General features: G+C 31.4%; 1 protein-coding gene across 1 annotated transcript; it reads left to right on the forward strand.

Annotated features, from left to right (window-relative positions):
* Positions 1-211: 211 nt before the first annotated feature.
* On the forward strand, positions 212-22,877 carry LOC128182039 (C-type mannose receptor 2-like). Its single transcript, XM_052850641.1, has 20 exons — positions 212-361; positions 850-953; positions 1,547-1,637; positions 2,397-2,590; positions 6,223-6,313; positions 6,527-6,664; positions 9,103-9,186; positions 9,431-9,561; positions 10,312-10,396; positions 12,385-12,488; positions 12,984-13,077; positions 13,330-13,485; positions 16,660-16,763; positions 17,447-17,546; positions 17,939-18,152; positions 18,952-19,006; positions 19,573-19,668; positions 21,431-21,509; positions 22,064-22,277; positions 22,534-22,877. Exons 1-20 carry the CDS (start codon positions 322-324, stop codon positions 22,562-22,564), a joined length of 2,205 nt encoding a protein of 734 aa, XP_052706601.1. The 5' UTR covers positions 212-321; the 3' UTR covers positions 22,565-22,877.
* Positions 22,878-22,949: the final 72 nt, after the last annotated feature.

Below are 22,949 nucleotides of genomic sequence, written 5' to 3' on the forward strand. Positions count from 1 at the left end.
CATAACGGTTATATTTATACATAAAATAACAAAAAAAAAAAATTCACACTGCATGCAGAGAGGCCAATTAGTACATTCATTCATCACGTTCTTCAGCTACGTACGGTGCTACAAGCATTTTGTGGTTGTGACTTCATGATTGATATTTTTCGTGTATCTCTCGAATTCTTCTTGTTGCGTAATTGTTAGCACAAAAATAGGTCAGTCGTCCTTCTATAAAACGTGTGCATTAACGTTTGACTCTGGCTTTATTTCTTATCATCTACACAGCTGCACTAGTTTCTATAACGTTCAATATCCGGTGAGCGTGCCAGCTGTATAATGAAGAAACACTTTTATCTGTTTATTTATCTCGTTTTTGGTAAGTTTCAGTGTTTGTTTTAAAAAGTAGTCAGATTATATACATGATGGTCAGTACTACTGCAACAAACAAGCATATGAACAATTTTGTCTTTAAACCATATGTTTAAAGACAAAAAGGTCTATTAAGTATAGTTTTAAAATATACAATCAACTGATTCTCTGAACATTTTGTGCATCCAAATTTCTCTGGAAAACTTTTTGGGCATAATAATTATAGCAAAATAAATGGTGCTATTATTAGTATTTTTTCCTTTTAATTGGTAAAGATTTGAAGACCCAGTGTAACTTTTTTTTTCTGCAGATGCAAATGTTTTTGTTTTGATTTCAAAATGCACGTTCAATGATTTTATCCTTCAAAAAGTTAGAATCGATGGATATAAGATTAAACTTCAATTTTAGCAACTGGGATGATACCGCAAAAATTATCAAAAATAGCACCGAGTATGACATTTAATTTTATGAAGAATGAGCTCGTTTAACTTTTAGGGACATCTGGTATATCTGCGGATTGTCCGGACAACTGGATACGTTTTGAAGACTCATGTTACTTGTTCATGACTCGATACCCAATGCAATGGATTGAAGCAATGGTGCGTTGGTTGTCACTACTCTGAATATTCACCATGATGGTGTAGAGAAGTTCTAAACAATATGTTTGGAGTTAGGGTATTTCATATTTGTGATGAAAGTCCAAGGTTTTACAACCCGATTAAGATATGGAAAGACGAAGATTCAAGATCGAAACCAATGTCCATCAAGTTTATTGACATTAATATAAATTAATCATCGAGTAGTTTTTAAATGTGAAAATAAATGGTCATGGACAAACTATATACCCAGTGTCGTTTAGTTGACGTCTTAATTATCATCAATAGAATAAAAAAAATGCCAGCTACAATCTAGATGTCAGAATAGTTTAAAATAACATTCTATAACAATTTTCGCTGGTGACGCAAAGCTAATATGCTTTTTAATTCCCTGTACTACATGGCACAATTTTATACAATCAAAGCGTTTTCAATCCATTGATAGACTTCCTGTGAGTTTCTCGAATAATTAGACCTTTTCTGTATCCCCGTCTTTAAAACTTGTTGTCGTCTTTCCGTTTGTTTTGTTACTGCTGTTAATTGTTCATGTTGATGGCGTTTATCTCCCAGTGCTTTTTGTTGTTTTTATTGTGAAGACCTTCTGTAAGACTTTCGATGCCAAACTCGCAGAGGTAGAAACCCATCCCGAGGACACGTTTATCCGTCATGAAGCACGCGTCTACGGAGGTATGTTCAGTATAAAACATACTCATAATTCCATTTTAAATGTGCACACAATCTCTTTAAAATTTCGAACGTATTTTTTAAAAACCTACAGTACTAGTGTATCGAACTTTATGTTTATTACAAATAAAAAGTAGTGTATATTTGTATCTTTTTATGCATTAATTATCGTTATACGTGTACCCAAAAATATGACATTCATAATCAATAAGTTGACTAAAATAATTTAAAAAGATGAAAGTGTATTGCAATATTTAGGTGAAATAAACCTTGGCTCGTGGATCATATACATCAAATTGAAATTGCATACTTTCTATAGCATTAAATTATATCCTTAGACTTTGGTTCAAAAATCGAAGGTTACAGTGAAATCTTAATATTCGAGATGATTCAGATTTTTTTTTGCTTAATGGTTATACTATATTAATAAAGTTTCCCAACGAAAAATTAAAAAAAAAATCATTTAAATTAATCATTGTTGGATGGAAAATCTTGAAATGATATTACTGCAATTTTTTCAATACGGATAATCAATTAATAAAGCAGTCTCGGGTATTATTACCTTCGAAATTCCAGAAGTTATAAACTTGATATAAGTCTTTTGTTTCATTTAATTTGAATTTTTTTTTGTCAATTTGATTTTTGGGAGTGTCATCAAAATTTATCTTTTTTTTTTATTTTCAAACTGTTAATGCTGCATTACTTGAAATAAAAATTTATTTATCAACAAAATATAATATTGTGTTGTTGTTTTCGATTAAGCCTATAAGGAATCGTTTTGGATCGGCGGTAACGATTTGATTTCGGAAGGTAAATGGATGTGGATGACGAGCCACACTCCACTCCACTACACTAACTGGGCCCATGGAGAACCAAGCAATGAATTTGGAGGAGAACATTGCATGAGCCTGTTGTTCTACACCGACTATCACTGGAATGATGAACGATGCAAAACTGTTCTTCCATTCATTTGTGAAAAAGAGACGTAAATATGTAACATTTTAATATCTGTGTCATCTTCAATGCTACACGCAAGATCATTGGTCAAAATTGGAAAGAGTATTCACTGCTGATGATTTATTAAGCTACATGACTTTTGATGGTTCTTTTGATATTCAATTATTTTTTCTTTTTATAATGCACCACTAGTTATTTAGTTAATAGGGATTCTAATTTTGTAAGTATTAAAACAAAAAACTCGGACGCAATTAACCGTAAGTTTTACGAATATGAAAAAACCCATAAAAATATTTCTTTTTAGATCTATGTCACCACTTTTGTTACGCGTTTGCTATCGTAACTCGATTAACATTTTAATTCATTTCATTTTTTGATTAACATCTTAAATCATTTTATTTATTTTCCTTTGCTTTTAAAATCTTGCCAGCTGAGCTTGCCTTTTCGCACATGCATAAAAAATGAATATGCCATCTATTTAGTAAATGAAAAGATTTATACAAAGCAGGCGGTCATTCATGAACATGTTAATACAGTGATAATACATGTGGTGCTAAATGCAATCATGGCCCCTATCATTCACAAATATGGAAAATTAATATCTACACAAAACGCACAATAGGGGACCAAGGACTAGAGAGATTATACTACAGATGTACCTAAAATATACATAAATTCATTTCATTTTATTCGTATTTGTAGGAGCTCTCCGGCCATAGGAATGTTGGTTGGATAATGCTGTGCTGAACACGACAATCTATTATCACATTGATGTTTATTGAATAAAAGACAAAACATTCTATATTTCTTTAATTTTAACACAATTTGGAGACACATGTAGTTAGTATTTGAAAATTTCTCAACCCATTAAGTTTCCTATTGCTTTTCGGCTTTCATCTGCTCGTTTGGTTATAACAACTATTAAATGATACTACATAAGGTGGACAAATTTTGCATCTAAAAACGACTCATTTGAAATAGAAGAACCAAAACTTTTAAAACCAACATTTTTTGTGGTGGATTTTATATTAATGGAGAAAAGTAATATATTTTTTTTTAGCTCGGCTTATTTCTTTATGACAGGAAAAACTTATAAAACATTTGGAATATATAACATTCACAAAACTGAAACATCACTTCAGTACTAACCTAGGGTAAACCACATTTAGTTAAATGATGGCAAAAAACAAATAGACAAAAGTATTAATTTCAATTCTTAAAACATCGGGATTGAACACTTATTTTTTAAAAAAATAGAATTGAAAAGTGCAAAAGTAAGAGTAACAGTGCAATTTTACAATAAATCTATTGAATTGAGAAGGCAGTGGAAGATGACATTGAATCTTATCAGTAGTAGGCCTAGTGTTATATAAAAAAAATATCGAAGATGATTTGATAAATTTTGAAGAAAAAATTGTTATTGATCACTCTTCTTCACAATTTTTGAATGAATTATACATGCTTTAGGGAATGGTATAAATCAAAAAAGAGCCAATCACAATCTACAGATGACAGTTGGTTGGTGCCAATCTTTTTGTTATTAACTTTTCCTTTTTTTAATTTCTAAAGTTTAATTTTCTTTTTTGCAATTACACCAATCTTATCATGAACCACGATTTTTAAAGGTATTCTGAAATTAGAAATGTCTTAAGCTTGCTTTAAGATCAGTATTTTTTTGCAAAAATTAGATCAGTGTAGCAATTATATTCAAATAATTTTTTGAACCAGGAACTGATTTTTAATATTTTATATAATTTCATGGTACCAATCAGTCTTCGAATACACAGTGACTTTGTGACTACCTTTGGATAGAGAGTCTTATCAACACTGTCCTGGCAACCTAATTATCTATTAGTCTCACAGTGAACCTGTTTGTTGTCATGAAGATTTCTTATCTGCTCATATGTACGGTCTTCGGTAAGGTTTAAAACATAGTCTGTAAAGATACTCAATATATTATTTATGCAACATTAATTTGTGAAATGATAAATAAGATCTATTAAGACGTATTTAAAAGTTAATTTGGTCTTTGGAGAATTCTTAATTATTAAGATCTAGAATTACATACATGTATGAATCAGGCAATAATGGAAATACTATATAATCCAAGTGCAATGTAAGTGGTTTGATTTCACTCTTGCAGAAATATTATGTGTATCTGCGGAATGTCCCGACAACTGGGTACGTCATGCGGACTCATGTTACTTGTTCATAACGCGATATATCATGGAATGGATCGACGCAATGGTTAGCTTTTTGTTGAATTATTGTAGATTCTTTAGTTTATGCGAGTACATAACTCCGCGATTCAACCATTGTACATCAAGTCGCGAGAATATGAATTCGCGAACGAAGTTATCCTAGTTTTATTTAGTTAATACCTGTCTGAAAAAATGAAATGAGCTTCTCGCGATTTTACATAGATATTAGTTTCTTGCGTTTAATAGGGAAGCTACTAATATTGTGAAATTTTACCTAATCCTGCATTTAGTTTTGAAATCGAAACAAACTTGATATAGAAAACAACCCTGCAAAAGTTTGTAAATAAATGTATCAATAGATTTAACTTCATCAAATTTTGTTATATCGCGGTAAATTTGCTATTAGATTCAAATTTACATTAAATCTTAACTTTTTTTATTTTTTTATTTACTCATTCACTCGATTTAAATCGATTCCCCGGAACCTGATCAATAACTAAAATTTACTTCATATGAAACAACGCTTTGAGTTAATAACTAATACCATGAATCTAATTTGTTTTTATCTTGCATGTTCACACAAATAAATCGCATCTCAATATAATAAAGTCGCATGTTATCATAAAAATTATGTTTCATCTTGCATCTGTGATGTCAGATACGGGCGTGAGTAAGTGATTTACCCAATGTTTGGTAAACACAATGAAAAATCTTGTTTTAAACAACCATTTTCTTTGAAATATGAAGGATTAAAGTAACAAATCTCGGAGTTTTGTCCATTTTTGATTAATGAAATATATATAGAATGCCTACAGTCTCTCCGTAATCGACATTAAAAAAGCTCTTAACTTCCTCTTTAAAATGGTGTCAAATTCAATATAGGTACCGGGAGTACTTTTCCCACGAATTAATATAAAATGCCAAAAAACCGTATACTTTTCGAAATAATTTCTTTAAAGCCGTAATGTACAGGAAAGACTCTTCAAATCAATTATGACGTCATAACGGTTCTAGCACCAAAAAGACACGCTGGAATCATTTACTAGATCTTGACCTTAATACATACATTGTATTATAATAAGTATAAGATTCATGTTACAGTAGCATTATTTGGTTTGAAAAGGACACATGAATTCAAATCAATGTACACAATATACGATTCCTCGACTATCGGTCGAGTAAAGCCCACGATTAATCGACTAAGCTAAAGTAAAACTGATATCCCTAGTTTCTACTTTTTAATACTACTACCGAACTAATAAGACACTTTGTTGTTTTCATTATGTTTCAATATTCTCAAGTTGCATCCAGTAATCGTTTTCGTTGTAAATCATTTTTTTAGAGGGGGGGGGTTACTTTCATTTGTGGGGGGGGGGGGTGTTGTGGCGATGTTAAACTCTATGTGAGGATTTGTTGTTATTTTCTTTTAGACCTTTTGTGAGACGTTTGATGCCAAACTGGCAGAAGTGGAAACTGCCGTCGAAGAAACGTTTCTGCGTCATGAAGCAAACATTTACGGAGGTATGCTCCTCATGAAACACACTTAACACACCCAGTAAAACAAGATCATTTGAATAAAAGAAACACTTACAACTGCTCTTTATTAAGTAATATTTTCAACCTAGTATAAAAAATTATCACCTTCCAATAATGATTTCAATCAAAGTTGCCCTATTATTCGTTCGATACATCTACATTTAATTAAAAAAAAATCATATCATGTTGTTGAATAAGCCGGTAGAGGGTCGTTTTGGATTGGCGGTAGCGATGTGATGGCGGAGGGTAAATGGAAGTGGATGAACAGCAACACTCCAATCAACTACACTAACTGGGCGCGGGGATCTCCCAGCAATAGTTATGGAGCAGAGCACTGTCTATGCTTATATTACCTTGCGCAGTTTTTCTGGAATGATGAGAGTTGCACTACTCGTAATCCGTTTATTTGTGAAAAAGACGCGTAAGTATGATTGATTTATGAATACCACCTAGCTTGATTTAAAGTAAATGAATAATAATAAAAATATTATTATATAAATAATTAAATATAGTTATCACTATGAGATTAGTCATTACCTTGGGTGATACCTGGAACAAAACATTATAAATGAATATGCTTTTCAAATATTCTTAAAATCATTTTCCTTATGGTCAATCAACATTTTTTAAGTTATCAGAATTGCTGTTTGATTATTTTTCGTCAATTTTGTCAGACAAGCAATTTTATAATAGTATATGCATATGCAAAAGCAATTTCATTGCTGCATGATGTCGACGTTTGATACAGTTTACGTAATGGTGGTTTATGTCGTTTAACATTTACAAGTTCTCTTTTTTTATTCACAGGAACTCTCCTGCCTCAGGATTTTTGGTTGGGTGAAGATGGAAAGCAGAAACGACACCTTGTATTTATTTATCTTGAATACTTATAAAAGGATGTTGTGGTTTAATATGCTGCTTAGTTTGTAAATTAATTAAAGATTCTGTTAAAATTTCAAGCAGTGTTTTATTTCATTTCGTCAACTATCGTTTTAATTGCTGATAAAAATTCACAAGAAAATAGTCCCTTCTTCATACGTTGAAATGTCTTAAACGAAAATGAATCCCTATTTCGTCGTATTTCTCAGTCTATAGATTGCAGATGTCGTTTATGCTATTTTTTCTTTGTATGCCTTCCTTAAAGCTACTTAAGTTTAATATTAAACTACCTATACACTTAACTCAAAATAATTCCTTTCAGAAAGTCTTTTACATCGTTGTCATTAACAAATTCAGATCAAAGTTGACATATGTACGGATGTTGATAATAAAACTCGTCATTTTAACCTCTGAGTACCCTGTGTGTTACAATGTTATGACTGCAGTAGCTTTCAACCTTCTTTGCAAGCAAAAAATATTTCGAATGTAAATATATAAAATTAATATAAAATAAAATTACTCGAAAAGATTTCAATAATCAATGTATATTTTATGGATTAAAGTGTGTCATTATTGATATGACAAAAGGTCGTCACTTTTCGAGAATATTGGTATTTTTTCTGACATATTTATTTGGTGTAAAAAAAAATAAACAAATAAAATAAATTAAAAAACATACGCAGAAAATGATACCATATCACAATAAGCAAGTCTTAGAGGCCTACGTGCCTTAACGGTCACTTGAGTACAACAAGCTCACACACAGGCCTGTATTAATTACTACTCCGACAGTCGCTGACTGTCGATATTACTTCTCTGTTTTTATTATTTATTTATTATTGGGATACTAGTATCCTAACCAAAGCTTTTTACTACATGTCGTTCGTAACATGCACTTTGCTAATAAAACAAAAACTATAGAACTGGTGCTAAGTTAACACCACCACTAACCCCTCCCCCTCCGGCCCGCCCAGGTCATTTGAAATGAAAAATAAGATATTACATGCATCCCCCTTTTTTTTAAAAACAAAATCAGATAGTATGTTATTCTTAATAAATAACATCATTTTTAGATAAGAACTCATCTGGCAGCGAACTCCACAAACACGTATGTGAAGAATAATAAAAATAGGGCTAAAGAAAAGGTTAAGCTCATCAAAAAAAACTATTTTGAGAAATCCATTAATTTTTTTCTTTCTGAAAAAATATGAATCATAAAGTTTGTATTAAGAATGAGCAGCAAGTTTTTTTTTACTGTGTTTAAGGTAAAATTTACTGCCTCACAAGCATTAAGGTTTCATAACCACGAAGGAACGACAAACTTTGAAATACGAAATTCTAAAAGTTGATATGAAAATTCTAACTCTTGTCCGGCAATGAATTATAAAAAGAGTTGAATTGCGCTCAAAATCAATTTTCAAGAAATATCTAAAAAAAAAAATGAAAATTGTGAAGGCATTGTGTAATTTTTGCGTATTTGTTATGGAAGCAATTTATTGTTTTACATCAACAAACATATTTCACAACATGATGACGGTGAGGAGGCAATATGTAGTAACATTGCTTGAGAATTTGAAAATGTAGGTTATCAAGGTGCTCGAAGTGTTTGAACCATAACAAAGGTTATTAAACTACCTGTGAATTCCTACACGTTTGCACTTGTTAATGCAGTTAAAATCAGTTGGAAATAATGAAAATAACATATTCAATCATTAAAAATCAAAACAAATATTTAAAAAAAAAGGAAACAACAATATTCAACCACAGACGCCATCAAAGTATTTTGTGCAGTGGCTGACACCATAATTCTAGTTTGACTGCACCTTATCTAATGCTTCATGTGTCATAGACAAATCTGGACGTCCCAGCAAGTATGTTGTGTTTCATTTTCATAGTCTTTTGTTCGTTCGTTGGTGGAACCCTCATCAATGCTTCGGAAAGTTCACTCCAGAACGCAGTTGGAAAACGATCTTCTATAAGTTAGTGCATTCCTTTTAACCTCATTCAATTTACATTTACATGTATATTATGTATATATTAATTTCATGTGAATTAATTGATGTTAACAATATATGCAAAATCTAAAATATAATGTCAACATTTTATCTGATTGCACACAAGATGATTGTCTTTGAAATTCATTCCTTCAGTACGAAATATATTTGCAGATTTCAAAAATTGGTTTGTTTTATATGAAATTTAAATGTAGAACTTTGCTTTTAGACTCAACCTGTGCCTCTAGGTTAGACTGTAACCAACATAACACCAATGTCCTGATCTTGTTCTTCACCATCCACTGTCCTGTAGATAATATTGATTGTGTTGACAACAAATGCCTCTGTACCATTAATAAGGTCAGATTTACATTTAGGTGTATGTAGTTATATTCTTTAAAAAGAGTGATAAACGACATTTAATTCAGAATAAAACAAAGTCTGATCGGCTCGTAACTAACATTCTGGAAACGTGGAAATGTTATATTCACCTGCACGTGACTTACAAGGTCAATATAACATTTGATTTATTTTTACATTGGACTAAACTGGACCTGGAACTTCTATAATACATCTGATGGTTATCATTTTTTTGTTGTCGTCCAACAAAAAGTTCGTCTCCTACTTTTTACGGTCATAACTTTAACTTGAAAACTAAATAAAGACGATGAAATTCCCCTCATTTGATAACACTTATTTTAAAAGTCTTATCAACTTTGTCACTTTATCATACAATAAGACAATCTTTCGATCATTACAATGATTTAGCTATTGTATTCAGGGAAATATTCGCCCCCGTTTTTTCGCCCCTTTCGCCCTTGTTTGTCAGCGGGCGGAATTAAAACTGGGTAAATGCAATGCTTCAAATTATATTTCTTCAAACACAAATCTGTTTGTGCTAATTAAAGACAGGGCGAAACTGTTTGCAAGTGTAGAAGGGCAAAAATTACACCGGGCGAAAATAACCCTGTATACAGTATCCTTAAAGATAACTATATTCACCTCGACTTTCGATAACTCGTCGTATTGACCCCCAGAAACAATATATTTTTTAAAATAAGTCAGATGCTAAATAAATTAAAGTTTAGTTTTTTAAAACATCGATAATAGTTCATTAATTTTACTAGACACCTTAACGGACATCATATTTCTTTAGATAACCACTCCTCAGGCAGCAACAACCACGAGTACGTAAGTAAGGAATTTAAAATAGCATGGCCGAAGGAAGGGTTTTTGTTTATCACAGAAATTAAATTAGAACTGTTGATAGTTTTCTCTCTGAAAAACGTAAAGTATGCAGCTCATATAAACAATAACTAGGTAGTACGCTAATTTAGGGGTTCAAATTTACCTTTTCTGTAAAGTGACTTTCACAAAATTCGAATAAAAATGAGTGCAAAAATTGGTGGAACAAAAGTGCAAAATCCGCACTGAAAACAACAATGACGACCAAGTACATGAGATGTGCAAGAAGCCACTATAACTGTGACAGCTCTCTCTCTCTCTCTCTCTCTCTCTCTCTCTCTCTCTCTCTCAGTGCGCAATACAGCAGGTAAAACTCACACAAGTTGATACAGTTTGTGTTTTTCTGATCACCATCTTTTGGCGTGTCTGCAAAATTTCTATATGTGTCTTTTTTTTTGCTTTTTTCTGAACGAGACATAAAAGATGTATGCGTTTAATCAGCTACTAAATCGGATTTTGACATTACTGCTTTAACATTTGCGATGTGATTCTTTGCGTTTTTGTATCATAAACATTGCCAATATTATTGATTTTTTAAAATCTCGTCTAAATAATAGCTTAAAATTTCATGCAAATAAATTAATGCTTTGATTATAAAAAGGTATTCCTGGCTCAGTTTGACGTATTATGCCTGTTCAGTAATTTATGCCAGTGACGTGTCTTATACTTTGACATGCAAATTCGTACGTTGCATTCAGTACTCTCTTTTAGCATTCTTAAGTATATACTTCATTACCTTGTAGCCCCTCTGCCATCATCTCGTCCAAAACTGGCAACCACGTCAGGTTTGTAAAGTAATTGTTTTGTACATATGCATTTGAAAGATTGCTAAAAAAAAATTTTAAAAGTGTTTTGCTTGCTCTTTGTTCTAGTGAAACAGTTTAAGATGTGTTTAAATTTTATCATTGCTTTCATAGATTTTGTTAATCCCTAACCTTAAAGCTTACATTCAGTTTAATCTGTTAACATTTTCGAATTAATGACTGTAACACTTTATCCAGACCCAAAGACCATTAATTTTATGATAAATTAGTCCAAATCGCAATTTGGTTTAACTTTGAACTTCTTTAATAATCAAATTTAATTCATTTGTGAGAGATGGCATTATTCATACACTTGAGAGCTAGATGATGACTGGATGGTCTGAAATGGTGAATGAACGGCTTTCTCATTCAGTTACCTTTCAGTCTCATTTCAGATGACTGAAAGGAATAGTTCCTTCCTATAATAATTTTACAAAAAGGACGACCTTAATCTATTTATAGTCAATCAATGTTAATAAGTCAAAATTTAAGTTTTTATGTAATTTGATTATCAGTTTATTGTCTTCAGGCCTGATGTTTATTACATTACACCGCTTATCTTCGATATGACATTTCTTATCTCATTCGCATATTGGTTACAAATGAAAGATAGTCATGCAGAAATGTTTGTCATACTTTTCATTGATTTTCTTGTATCATGGTAAGAGTTTTAAGATTATGGAATCTTGCGTTCGTTTAGTTATATACAATTGATTACAACTGTATTTCAAATCAAAAATATTTATTGAATCAGTGTTTTCAAACAATAGAGGCAGAGCAGAACAGTGAAAATCAAAATGATTTCTTTGAGGTTAGGTTGATGAAAATAAACATTCGAAAACTTTGTATTTTTTCTGATGAGTTGTAAAATAAGCGATTTCCATCTTACTCGTCGAGAAAAACATTACAAAGTTCTTTTATTATGATTAAAGTTATGATTTTGTTTGTTTTGATATAGGAAACGACTTTGTATGAATCAGAATAAAGCTCGGTAATGAGGATATCTCAATTGCACATCTATCATCACATAAAAAATTGCATCGATAAAATGTCATTGTAAGATGATTATGATGTGAATCTTTATTAAATTATGTAGCAAAACCAAATAAATATCTCATGATTTACATATTTTCAGCGAGTTCTAGTATTTCTACAGACTGCCCAAGACATTGGATTCGCCATCAAGACTCGTGTTACCTTTTCCTTACTAGCAACCCCATGCAATGGACTGGAGCGATGGTAAAATATTTAGGGAATCATGTATTTATAGTTCGGTTTCTGGAATATTTAGGACCAATCATATTACAAACTTAATTTTCTCCTGAAATGTAAAAAACCGGTTTTAAGTGGTTATCAAAGACTGTTAAAATGAGCCTTGAAAAATATAAATCTTGAAAAAAAATAACTCTTCAATATTTGCTTTTAAAACAGAATCAACTTTATTGTTAAATAATTATCAAACCATGGTGTTTTAACAACAAGTATGAAATATATTATAAACCGATAACATGGAAATCAGTGTTTGGGAACTATTTATGTAAATCAAAATATGTAAATTCATACGCAGTGATTAGGCTGTTGCATTTAGAGGCATTTAAAAATCGCAAAAAATTAATGAAGAAACACAGTAGAATGCAAATAAATTATAAACTGATACACCATGAACAGATGTAAGGTAGCAAAGAAAGCACCCATTTTAAGTTTTTTTTAACTTGAATTTATCATTTGTTGTAGAGCTTTTGCAAGTCCTCTTATGACGCCCAACTGGCAGAAATAGAAACGTCAGAAGAAAACGAATTTATCAGACAGGAAAGCAGAAAAATGGCAGGTCAGGCATACTTACATGTTTGTGTTATAATATTACTACCGTAATATATCTGAAGCGTGTTCAACAGTGAGTGCTCGCGATTGTCGTCAAAATCCATGTACCTGCAACACCTATTTTCTGTTTAAAATCATATTTATATTTCTAAGATTCCAGTTGACATCACATTATATACTGGAGAATCCTCGAAAAAGGATTGATTTCAATGTAAAGCAAATAAACCTACTTTTAAAAATCATACTATACCCCCAATAGGAACAGCATCTGGGTCTTTTTGGATCGGTGGAAGTGACATGTTGGTAGAAGGGGAGTGGGAGTGGATGACAAGCCACAACTTAGTCACCTTCACAGACTGGGCATCTGGAGAACCCGACGATTTCCTTAATCAGGATTGCCTGGATATCAAAACCAGTGCACACTACCACTGGAACGACTCGCCTTGCTCATACCTTCATTGGTTTATTTGTGAAAAACACGTGTATGATTTTTAATACTTATTTTTGTGAAAGTTAAATACCTAAAACTCCTAAAAAAAATGATTTCGTCTAAAGATCGTGAAAGATCTTTAGGTTTTTTCAATATGTAGGTCTTTTCCCAAATATTTTAACTATAAATATAGATCGACGCTTTAAAAAATGTATGTAGCAACATATACAGGGATACATTCGTAAATTACATTTCAAAATATTGTTTCTGTGTCTTCCTCAAACTTTTATATAATGAATTTTTTTTTACTTACATTAAATACTTACATTAGCATCGTAGTCCTCGGTCTTGAGCTGTATTTTTAATGTGTATTTGAAACTTAAAACCATAAGTCATAATAATAATGGATAAAACTGATAGATATCGTTTAAAATTTTGCCATGTACAGACAGACAGTTCCTCATTTAAAAACAAACTACTTTGAAAGTCTGTCTGTTTATAGCTATTATCTTAGAAAAATTGATTGATTTTTTAATAGGGTTATTTAATAGGATAGAAGTACACTTCAAATCCACAGAATCATAATGTGTCTCAAAGGAATTTCATACATCAATCTAATAATATATAATTTAAATAACAAAAAATGTCTTTATCATTATTGTTTTATTTTCATAACAGTGATGCTACTGGCCAAGGAAACTTAATTGGATAAGAAGTCTGGCTATGGTAGAACCAAACTTGAGATGATTTCATGAATTATTGATAGTTCTAAGTTCAATAAAATAAAAATTAATGAATAACTCCGAGTAATGTTTTGTTTGAAGACAAAATACTTTGTATGCACTGTCTGTTAAAACACTAGTAATGTAATAAGAAACTGAAATGATTTTTAATAGAATGGTTCGGACAAGAACGTATTTCAAAACAAATATCCATACTACCGGTATGGCAAATCACTAAATAGGTCTCAGCGGATATTCATACATTAAACTGTTAAGTTACAGTACAATTTAAAAGAAAAACATGTGTCAATTATTATTTTTTATTTTCATAACAGCCAACCTGCTCGTCCAGATAGCATAATTGGATAAAGTCTGACTATGGTAAAACTGTGCATGAGATGGATTTATGAAATAATACTATTTTTGTATTCAATAAAATAAATAATGAAATTTATGAGTAATGATTTTTATTAAGATAAAACAAGTACACACCCTACATCAAAATACAAATGAATATTTATACATGTTTATTACTTGTTTATTGCATGCTACTTGTATTCAATGTATCTCAATTTATTAAGCAGATAAATATCGGTATATGTGACTGTTGGTACAAAATTCTTTTTAGAGATATAAATCTGAGTCAAACAAATACATACGTACTAGATAAATGAATGTACTAATACTTTAACTATGCAAATATGTCGCAGATTTCATATTGGCTTTAAAGAAGACGTTTGTGTGTAAAAACAGGATATATAAAGTTACATTTTATTTTGATAAGGGAACATGAAAGACAAATAAAATGACCCTCCTCAAAATGTTAAGGTTTTTACGTTCTTTTACACTATGATTGTACTGTCAAGTTACTTCAGAATTAAAAATATATCAAATGACAATGTAAAAATTTAGAACAAGAACTCTGTTCATCGTCTTTTAAAGATACCCTGTATAGATTTTACCAACAAAAAAGGAAAGGAATCAAAGCAATGATATTTCTGATTTATATATAATTTATAATACATCCTGGTGATATCTTAAACCCATATCTCTGTCCTTATGCCACGTCTTATAATTCTTTAAATCAATACATTTTAAAATTGTTTAATCAAATTGGGTTCTAGAAAATCTAAATTTTACTTAACAATTCTGACAAAAGTGTATGGATAGAAAAAAAATTACTACAAATCATGCAGGTATGTATATTATGAAAACAGCGCAAACACGTATAGTTAGATAACATGACCATGGTCCTCCCTCTGTCTCGTAGAATTCTTATCAGTGTTAGATACATATGTATTGTCAGAAGAATTTCTGAAGACATGAATATAAACATAAAAACTAGCGTGCCAAGATTTTTATTCCTGGCGACTTTGTTTTTCTTAATCTTGGGTAAGAATTCGGATTCTCACTCTCTGCATCTTAGATACGGAAAACCGTTGCAACTGCTCTATTTTTTCATCATTGTGTCACAGGTTATTATATCGTCTAATTTGAATAAACTATAACAAGTTTTATGTGGAAGTATTAATAAATATTTACATTTTCCAGTGTCTTTGGCTGTGATAACACTGCGTATCGATTTTGAACTATATAACCCATAATACATATGACGCCAAAATGAGGCGCCAGTGGGGTTTGTTTATTTTTATTTAAGTATTTAATCGTACGATGGCTAAAAATTATATAAATATAAGTAATAAGGAATCATTCTTTGAATATTATGAGGTGATAATTTTGGTCGGGGCGTGATCAAATCTATCATAAAGCCCTTCGTTATATAGATATCTAAAGTTTCACTGAATTTATATAAATTTCGGCGATATGTACATGTAATATTCAAAATTCAGGAATTTGATACACTTTCATGCAAGTATTTCATATAAGTATGGAAAGTAGGAAGGGTCAAATCAAATCCCCTGTGATCTGATTAATGAACGCTGTCCCCACGCACACCCATTACCTTCCTTTACCTGTATTTTTGTTCCTAAATAGCAATGACATAGTTCTTTTAAAAAATAACTTGATGCAACCTAACTGAGGAACGAGGTATTAAACTATATATATATATATATATATATATATATATATATATATATATATATATATATATATATATATATATATATATTCCACAATGTTCAGTACGATACTCAATAATTGGAAATTATTTCCTGCATGTATATTAAACAAGCAATAAATTCATGGCCATAATTCATAGTCTCTTTTGAGATGTAAATTGTAAAAGAATTGTTTGTGAACTTTCCATATTAAAATTTTAAAATCCTACCAGTATACATTAAAAATTTGAGATATTTATATATAATTATTCAATTATATTTTACCTACCATGAAATTGATTTATGTTATTCAAACTCTATAAAAATGATTTTGCCTTCATGCTGTAGGGAACAATTTCTGTCGTGTATGTTTTCAGATTTTCACAATGTGTCCGGTAACTGTCCAGCCGACTGGGACCACCATTCGCAATCCTGTTACCTGTTTGTCTTTCGGTACATCTTGGAATGGATTGATGCTCAGGTATACATATTTGGTTTCACTATGTGTGTCTGACAATAGAAAATGTAAAGGAGACATAGCAATACATTTATTTAGTTTACTGATTTACGAATTTAAATTGGTCTCTATTATAAACATTTATGAGTGTAACGTATTCACTAGAGTTGTAAGCCTGTGAGCTATATTCTTATCACATATCGTCCAGCATACGTTCATTCAGCTGTTGCCTCTAAACCTTTCATATATTCTCGTCACCTTCTAGAATCATGAAGCCAGTTTCAACCAAACTTGGCAAAATAAATCCATCTTTGAATAGAGTTGAATTGATTTTTTTAAAAGGCAACACTGTTTTTGATAGGGAATAGATAAAACTGTGAAAAGAGTATGCGTATGGTTTTTGGAAAAGTTGCACTGAAAATGCAAATATATACTAGTATTAGAGAAAACAAACTGCATGTAGTGTAATTTAATTGCGAACCCCCGATCAATAGCGGGGCCACAGTTGCGATGCAAAGCTTTATTTATATAGTAATATACAGAGAAAGTTTGTTGAATACATTCTTGACAAGATCTGAAATGATACAGCTGATTATGAGACATGATGACAACTATCCATGTACTTTACTTGATTCAAAGTTGTAGAAAGTATGACTCTTTGTCCCTGGGAGCTCTTCAAATACACTGGTATGTTGTGCATGTTGTAGAGTTACTGCAAAATGCTTGGTGCCACGCTAGTGGAGGTGAATTCAGCAACAGAAGATCACTATCTTAGGCAGAGATTTAGACAACTATCACATTCTACAGGTTAGGATATTTAATGTTCTACTTTGTAAAAAGATGAAGACTAAGTGCAGAGGCAGATATATATATATATATATATATATATATATATATATATATATATATATATATATATATATATATATATATATATATATATATATATATATATATCTCAAATAAACACTAACAGTATGAAGACACATTTTCAACCATGTGGTTTGTTTGTTTTATTTATTTTTTTTGTACAAGGTTTTTTTTAATGCATTGCGTATATATTTATCTCAGTGCATATAAAACTACGTTCCTTTAAAAGTAATCATAGTATTATTTTCTTAGAGAACGGCATACTACCTGTAGTATCTAACAACACAGATGCATGCAACAACATATTAACCTGTACGTATCTATTGCAGCCAACATTTGGCTTGGAGGAAGCGACATCCTGAGTGAAGGATCTTGGGTATGGGTGGGCTCAGGTGAAGCTTTTTCATACACTGGGTGGCACCCTACAGAACCCAACAATTACCATGGAGGCGAACATTGCGCAATGATGATGTACAATAACAACCAGAACTGGGCCGACACAAATTGTGCTAACAGAAATTGCTTCATTTGCGAAACGTCTGCGTAAGTGTTAAATGTGTTGGAAGTCACTCAGAATACCTCGCACATTTTTTCTTTGCTGTCATCCGGGTACTTTAATTATCTGCTGTACTGCAAAATCTCCGTAGACATATTGAGCCATGTTTTAAAACCTGATAAGTTAGAGGGGACGTTTTAAAAGAAAATTCATGGAATTTTTTAAGCTTTTGATTGAACATCGTTTGAACCCTGAGGTATTTATGATATCGAGTTATTAAGCAAAAACTTTGAATCGAAGATATCTTGGGACATATTACATGTATAAAGTTTGACCTCAAAAAGTGGATGAACTTAGTTTTTCGTTATAATGAAACATGTAGATACATCGTTTGAACCCTGAGGTATTTATGATATCGAGTTATTAAGCAAAAACTTTGAATCGAAGATATCTTGGGACATATTACATGTATAAAGTTTGACCTCAAAAAGTGGATGAACTTAGTTTTTCGTTATAATGAAACATGTAGATACATGTTTATACTTAACATATGTTATAGACTCATTTCTTGTTTTCTTACCTACAGGTCAAATATAGTCCATCAAGGATTGGGATAGTTCCTTGTTATCATTATAATGCAGCGTTCAAAATATTAACTCTATTATCTACATCTCAAACAGTCAATTTGTATACTTGATAAACTTATATAAATAAAATTGTATCTCTCTTGTTTCGTTTTGTTTTAGATCTTAAAACCAAATCAGAATATACAAACTATTTGTACATGTAATAAAAATGAGAATTTTACATTGATTGACCAATTACATTTATCAAACCTGAATAAAGCTTGACTGTGCGTCACTTCCGGAAGATCGGTAGCAACAGAAGAAAATTCTTTACGGTAAATCTGATGTATTTTATACACGTATGTGTCACAAAATGTATATCAGCACAAAGATAATTGAGAATAATTACATATGAATGCCGAGCTCCTTCGTCAGCAGCGGCGGCGTCCTAAATATTTTGAGAAGAGACGCGGAAAGAAGGAAAGCCAATGAACATAAAAATTATGTTCCCTCTTTGTTTCCATACAAACTTATATTAACATTCTTATCTTAAATGATTGTCTCTACGGTAATTTAGACATTGATTCATGATAATATTCATTTCTAACATATATAGATAAAATGCTGATTTTATCAATAGTAAATGTGTTGTTCAGTCTGTTTCTTGGTAAGTTTTTTTTTATCCGTTCGGTCTTATATTGTATTTTATTGTGTTTTATCTTCAATTTCATTCTAGTGCATGTTTAATTAAAGGTATCGAATATCTTATTTTATATTCAATTATTTAATGGCAAATAAATCATTTTCGTCTGAAAAATCATTTGTTGGTGACAGAATTACTGTAATACTGTCTCTTACTTAGTACATGGGTTGGTATTACATTGTATTTATAGTGTTTCAGACCAGCTCTGCCAACTGTCCGGCTAAATGGGTCCAGCATTCAAACTCATGCTACCTGTTTGAAACTCGCTACAAATTGGAGTGGATAAAAGCTCTGGTAAATCAGTAGTAAAAACCATACATATTGCTGCATGTAGATAAAACACTGGAATTGTCTGCAGTTTTGATTTTTGTTACACCTAGTATGTGCAATGCAAATCTGCTCTTGTTTGAGTTTGTTGAATACCAATATTATATTGTATTGCGTTTGTTTGAGCTGATCATTGATGTACAATTTGTCCATTCGACTGATATTCTGTTCGCTGTATTCGATGTTGTTTATATTATTTATATCGCTGTATAACATTATATTCTAGGAATAGTACTTTTGTTGTGTTTGTGGTTGTTTTGTTGGTTTCTTTTCTTTTTTTTTTCATTGTTGCATGTTATTGTTCTGTTGTTGTGTAATGTTTGTGGTTGAAATAATATTGTTACGTTCCGGGTTTTTTTGTTGTTGTGTTGTGTTTGGCGTTTGTAGCTGCATACCATTGTCCTGTCCTTGTTTTTTGGGGGTTTTTGTGATTGTGTTTTTTTCCGTTGCATATCTTTTTTGTTTCGTTGATTTAGTGATTGTGTTTTTTCCGTTGCATATCTTTTTTGTTTCGTTGATTTAGTGATTGTGTTTTTTCCGTTGCATATCTTTTTTTGTTTCGTTGATTTAGTGATTGTGTTTTTTCCGTTGCATATCTTTTTTGTTTCGTTGATTTAGTGATTGTGTTTTTTTCCGTTGCATATCTTTTTTGTTTCGTTGATTTAGTGATTGTGTTTTTTCCGTTGCGTATCTTTTTTGTTTCGTTGATTTAGTGATTGTGTTTTTTCCGTTGCGTATCTTTTTTGTTTCGTTGATTTAGTGATTGTGTTTTTTCCATTGCGTATCTTTTTTGTTTCGTTGATTTAGTGATTGTGTTTTTTCCGTTGCATATCTTTTTTGTTTCGTTGATTTAGTGATTGTGTTTTTTCCGTTGCATATCTTTTTTGTTTCGTTGATTTAGTGATTGTGTTTTTTCCGTTGCATATCTTTTTTGTTTCGTTGATTAAGTGATTGTGTTTTTTTCCGTTGCATATCTTTTTTGTTTCGTTGATTTAGTGATTGTGTTTTTTCCGTTGCATATCTTTTTTGTTTCGTTGATTTAGTGATTGTGTTTTTTCCGTTGCGTATCTTTTTTGTTTCGTTGATTTAGTGATTGTGTTTTTTCCGTTGCGTATCTTTTTTGTTTCGTTGATTTAGTGATTGTGTTTTTTCCGTTGCGTATCTTTTTTGTTTCGTTGATTTAGTGATTGTGTTTCAACCATACTGTTCTTTTGCATCATAAAATTAAAAACTTTAGAGTCGTTGAAGGCGTTCATCAATCATAAAAAAGAACAATTTTACTTTGTTTTAGTAGTAATAAAACTAAACGATTAGAGAAATAAATTGTAATGTAGTTATTTACACAGACATGTAGGTCTGATTCAAGTGCAATGTCTCGTTTGTCCTCCTCCCTACTCGTGCAAGCAACTGAATCACATCACGTATTTAACGGGGTCATGTAAAGCTCTATACCTCTATACAAACTATTTTTGTCTTAGTCGAAACATGTATTTTTAAGGGTTATTTTTATTTAAAGTTTCCGAGTGCTGAAGAACCATGTCGTGAATTCAGAGTTTAAAAAAAATATGGTTTACACTTTGATTTAAACATGTAATTTGAAAAGATATACTTTATATTGTTAATGTGTTACATTTTCATCTTCTTTTTAAGCAGAATGATGCATGTGATTGAATGGTTTTCATCGAGATAAGTAACTTGCGCATACAAAATATTGCAGAACTATTGTAAGACGTATGGGGCTACATTAGCCGAAGTGGAAACATCCACAGAAGACAGTTTTCTGAAGCAGAAAGCTAGACAGCTGAATGGTGTTTAATCTTAATTTCTTATATGATTTAGATATCAATGCAGTGGCGTCGGAAGCAAATTGAAAGGTGGGGGGGGGGGTAGACTTATCAAAATTCTTGACAAGTAAAAAAAAAATGTTTTAGGTTATGGTAATATATAACTTTGCAAAAAAAAGGCCCCTATCCCCCTTTCCCGGGTTCCGACGCCTATGCGATTTTACAGTGTGTATATTATAACACTAAGTCTTAAAAGATCAAACTATACAAAAACTATACAAAACTTGAAAACTAAGCACTTAAAAATCATAACAAGAGAATAATATCCACGCACGCAATATATTTGATTTATAATTTTAAGAATTTTCATTCATTTGCGGTATGTTATATTGATAAATTCATGGAACACCATTTTTATTCTAAAACTGAATTTCGTAAGAGAACGATATAATTGTCCTTTCCGATATATTTCATTTTATCAAATAAAGTATACAACATGACTACTGTTGTCATGTTCATATTATCTTTTTTGTACATGGCAATATCCTTGCAATCTTGTTAAACCTGTTGAATTGTAGACTACTTTTGGCTCGGGGGCAGCGATATATTAGTGGAGGGAGAATGGGTGTGGCTCAGCACCCACGCGGCTATGACCTACACTGGTTGGCATACAGGAATGCCCAACAACTACCGGTATAACGAGCACTGCCTCTGTCTGGAGCGAACCCTGAACGCAGACTGGGGCGACCTGCCTTGTTATGACAGACTTTCGTTTATTTGTGAAAAATCTGCGTAAGAACTGATTATCCTTAGATTTCTTTTCGATGTTTATTCTTTGTATCAGTATGACATGAATTAACCTTTCACCCCTAACCCCCCCCCCCCCCCCCCGCAAAAAAAAAAGATATAATAGTCTAATGAAGAGCAAAATGTGCTGCTGACAACTCTCCCCCTCTTTACGGAAAAAAAATATGGATTTTTGAAATGTAATGTCACGTTTTTTTTTAATCCCCATTTTCTTTAAACTCATTTTTTTGTTTTTGTGCAGGATTAATGTTGGTGAAACAGTGATTGGGTAGGAAACGAAGACCTATTGACATTTGTTTTTTATGAACAGCTTTAATATGTTTGGGAGAAAAAAATAAAATAAGATACATTTTACACTGACTCTAGTTCTGAGTTGTTCTGTTATCTGTTTGACTCTAATTTTTTATGTAATTTTATTACATTTTACGATCTTAATATCCCTTTATTTCATTTATATCTATGATAACTGTCTGTCTGTAGGTGAATATTTGTCGAGGTTATTCAATAAATTATTCAAAAATATGAAGCAGATGAAAATCTACATCTAAATATTAATAAATAAATTGTGAACTGTTTGAAAACCTCGCAAAATGCCAGTAGTTTAGGATAATGCAAACGCAATGCAACTTTCAACAACATGGTTTTATTTTACCTAGA

Source organism: Crassostrea angulata, chromosome 4 (assembly GCF_025612915.1).
Source record: "Crassostrea angulata isolate pt1a10 chromosome 4, ASM2561291v2, whole genome shotgun sequence".
Classification (NCBI taxonomy): Eukaryota; Metazoa; Mollusca; class Bivalvia; order Ostreida; family Ostreidae; genus Magallana; species Magallana angulata.

What these genes read in the sequence shown, in the direction of transcription:
- LOC128182039 (XM_052850641.1), top strand. Translation starts at nt 322, where the DNA reads ATGAAGAAACACTTTTATCTGTTTATTTATCTCGTTTTTG. An exon ending in TGGAAAACGATCTTCTATAA is followed by an intron (nt 9,187 to 9,430) that starts GTTAGTGCATTC and finishes CTTTGCTTTTAG; the next exon opens with ACTCAACCTGTGCCTCTAGG. An exon ending in TTCATTTGCGAAACGTCTGC is followed by an intron (nt 18,153 to 18,951) that starts GTAAGTGTTAAA and finishes ACCTGAATAAAG; the next exon opens with CTTGACTGTGCGTCACTTCC.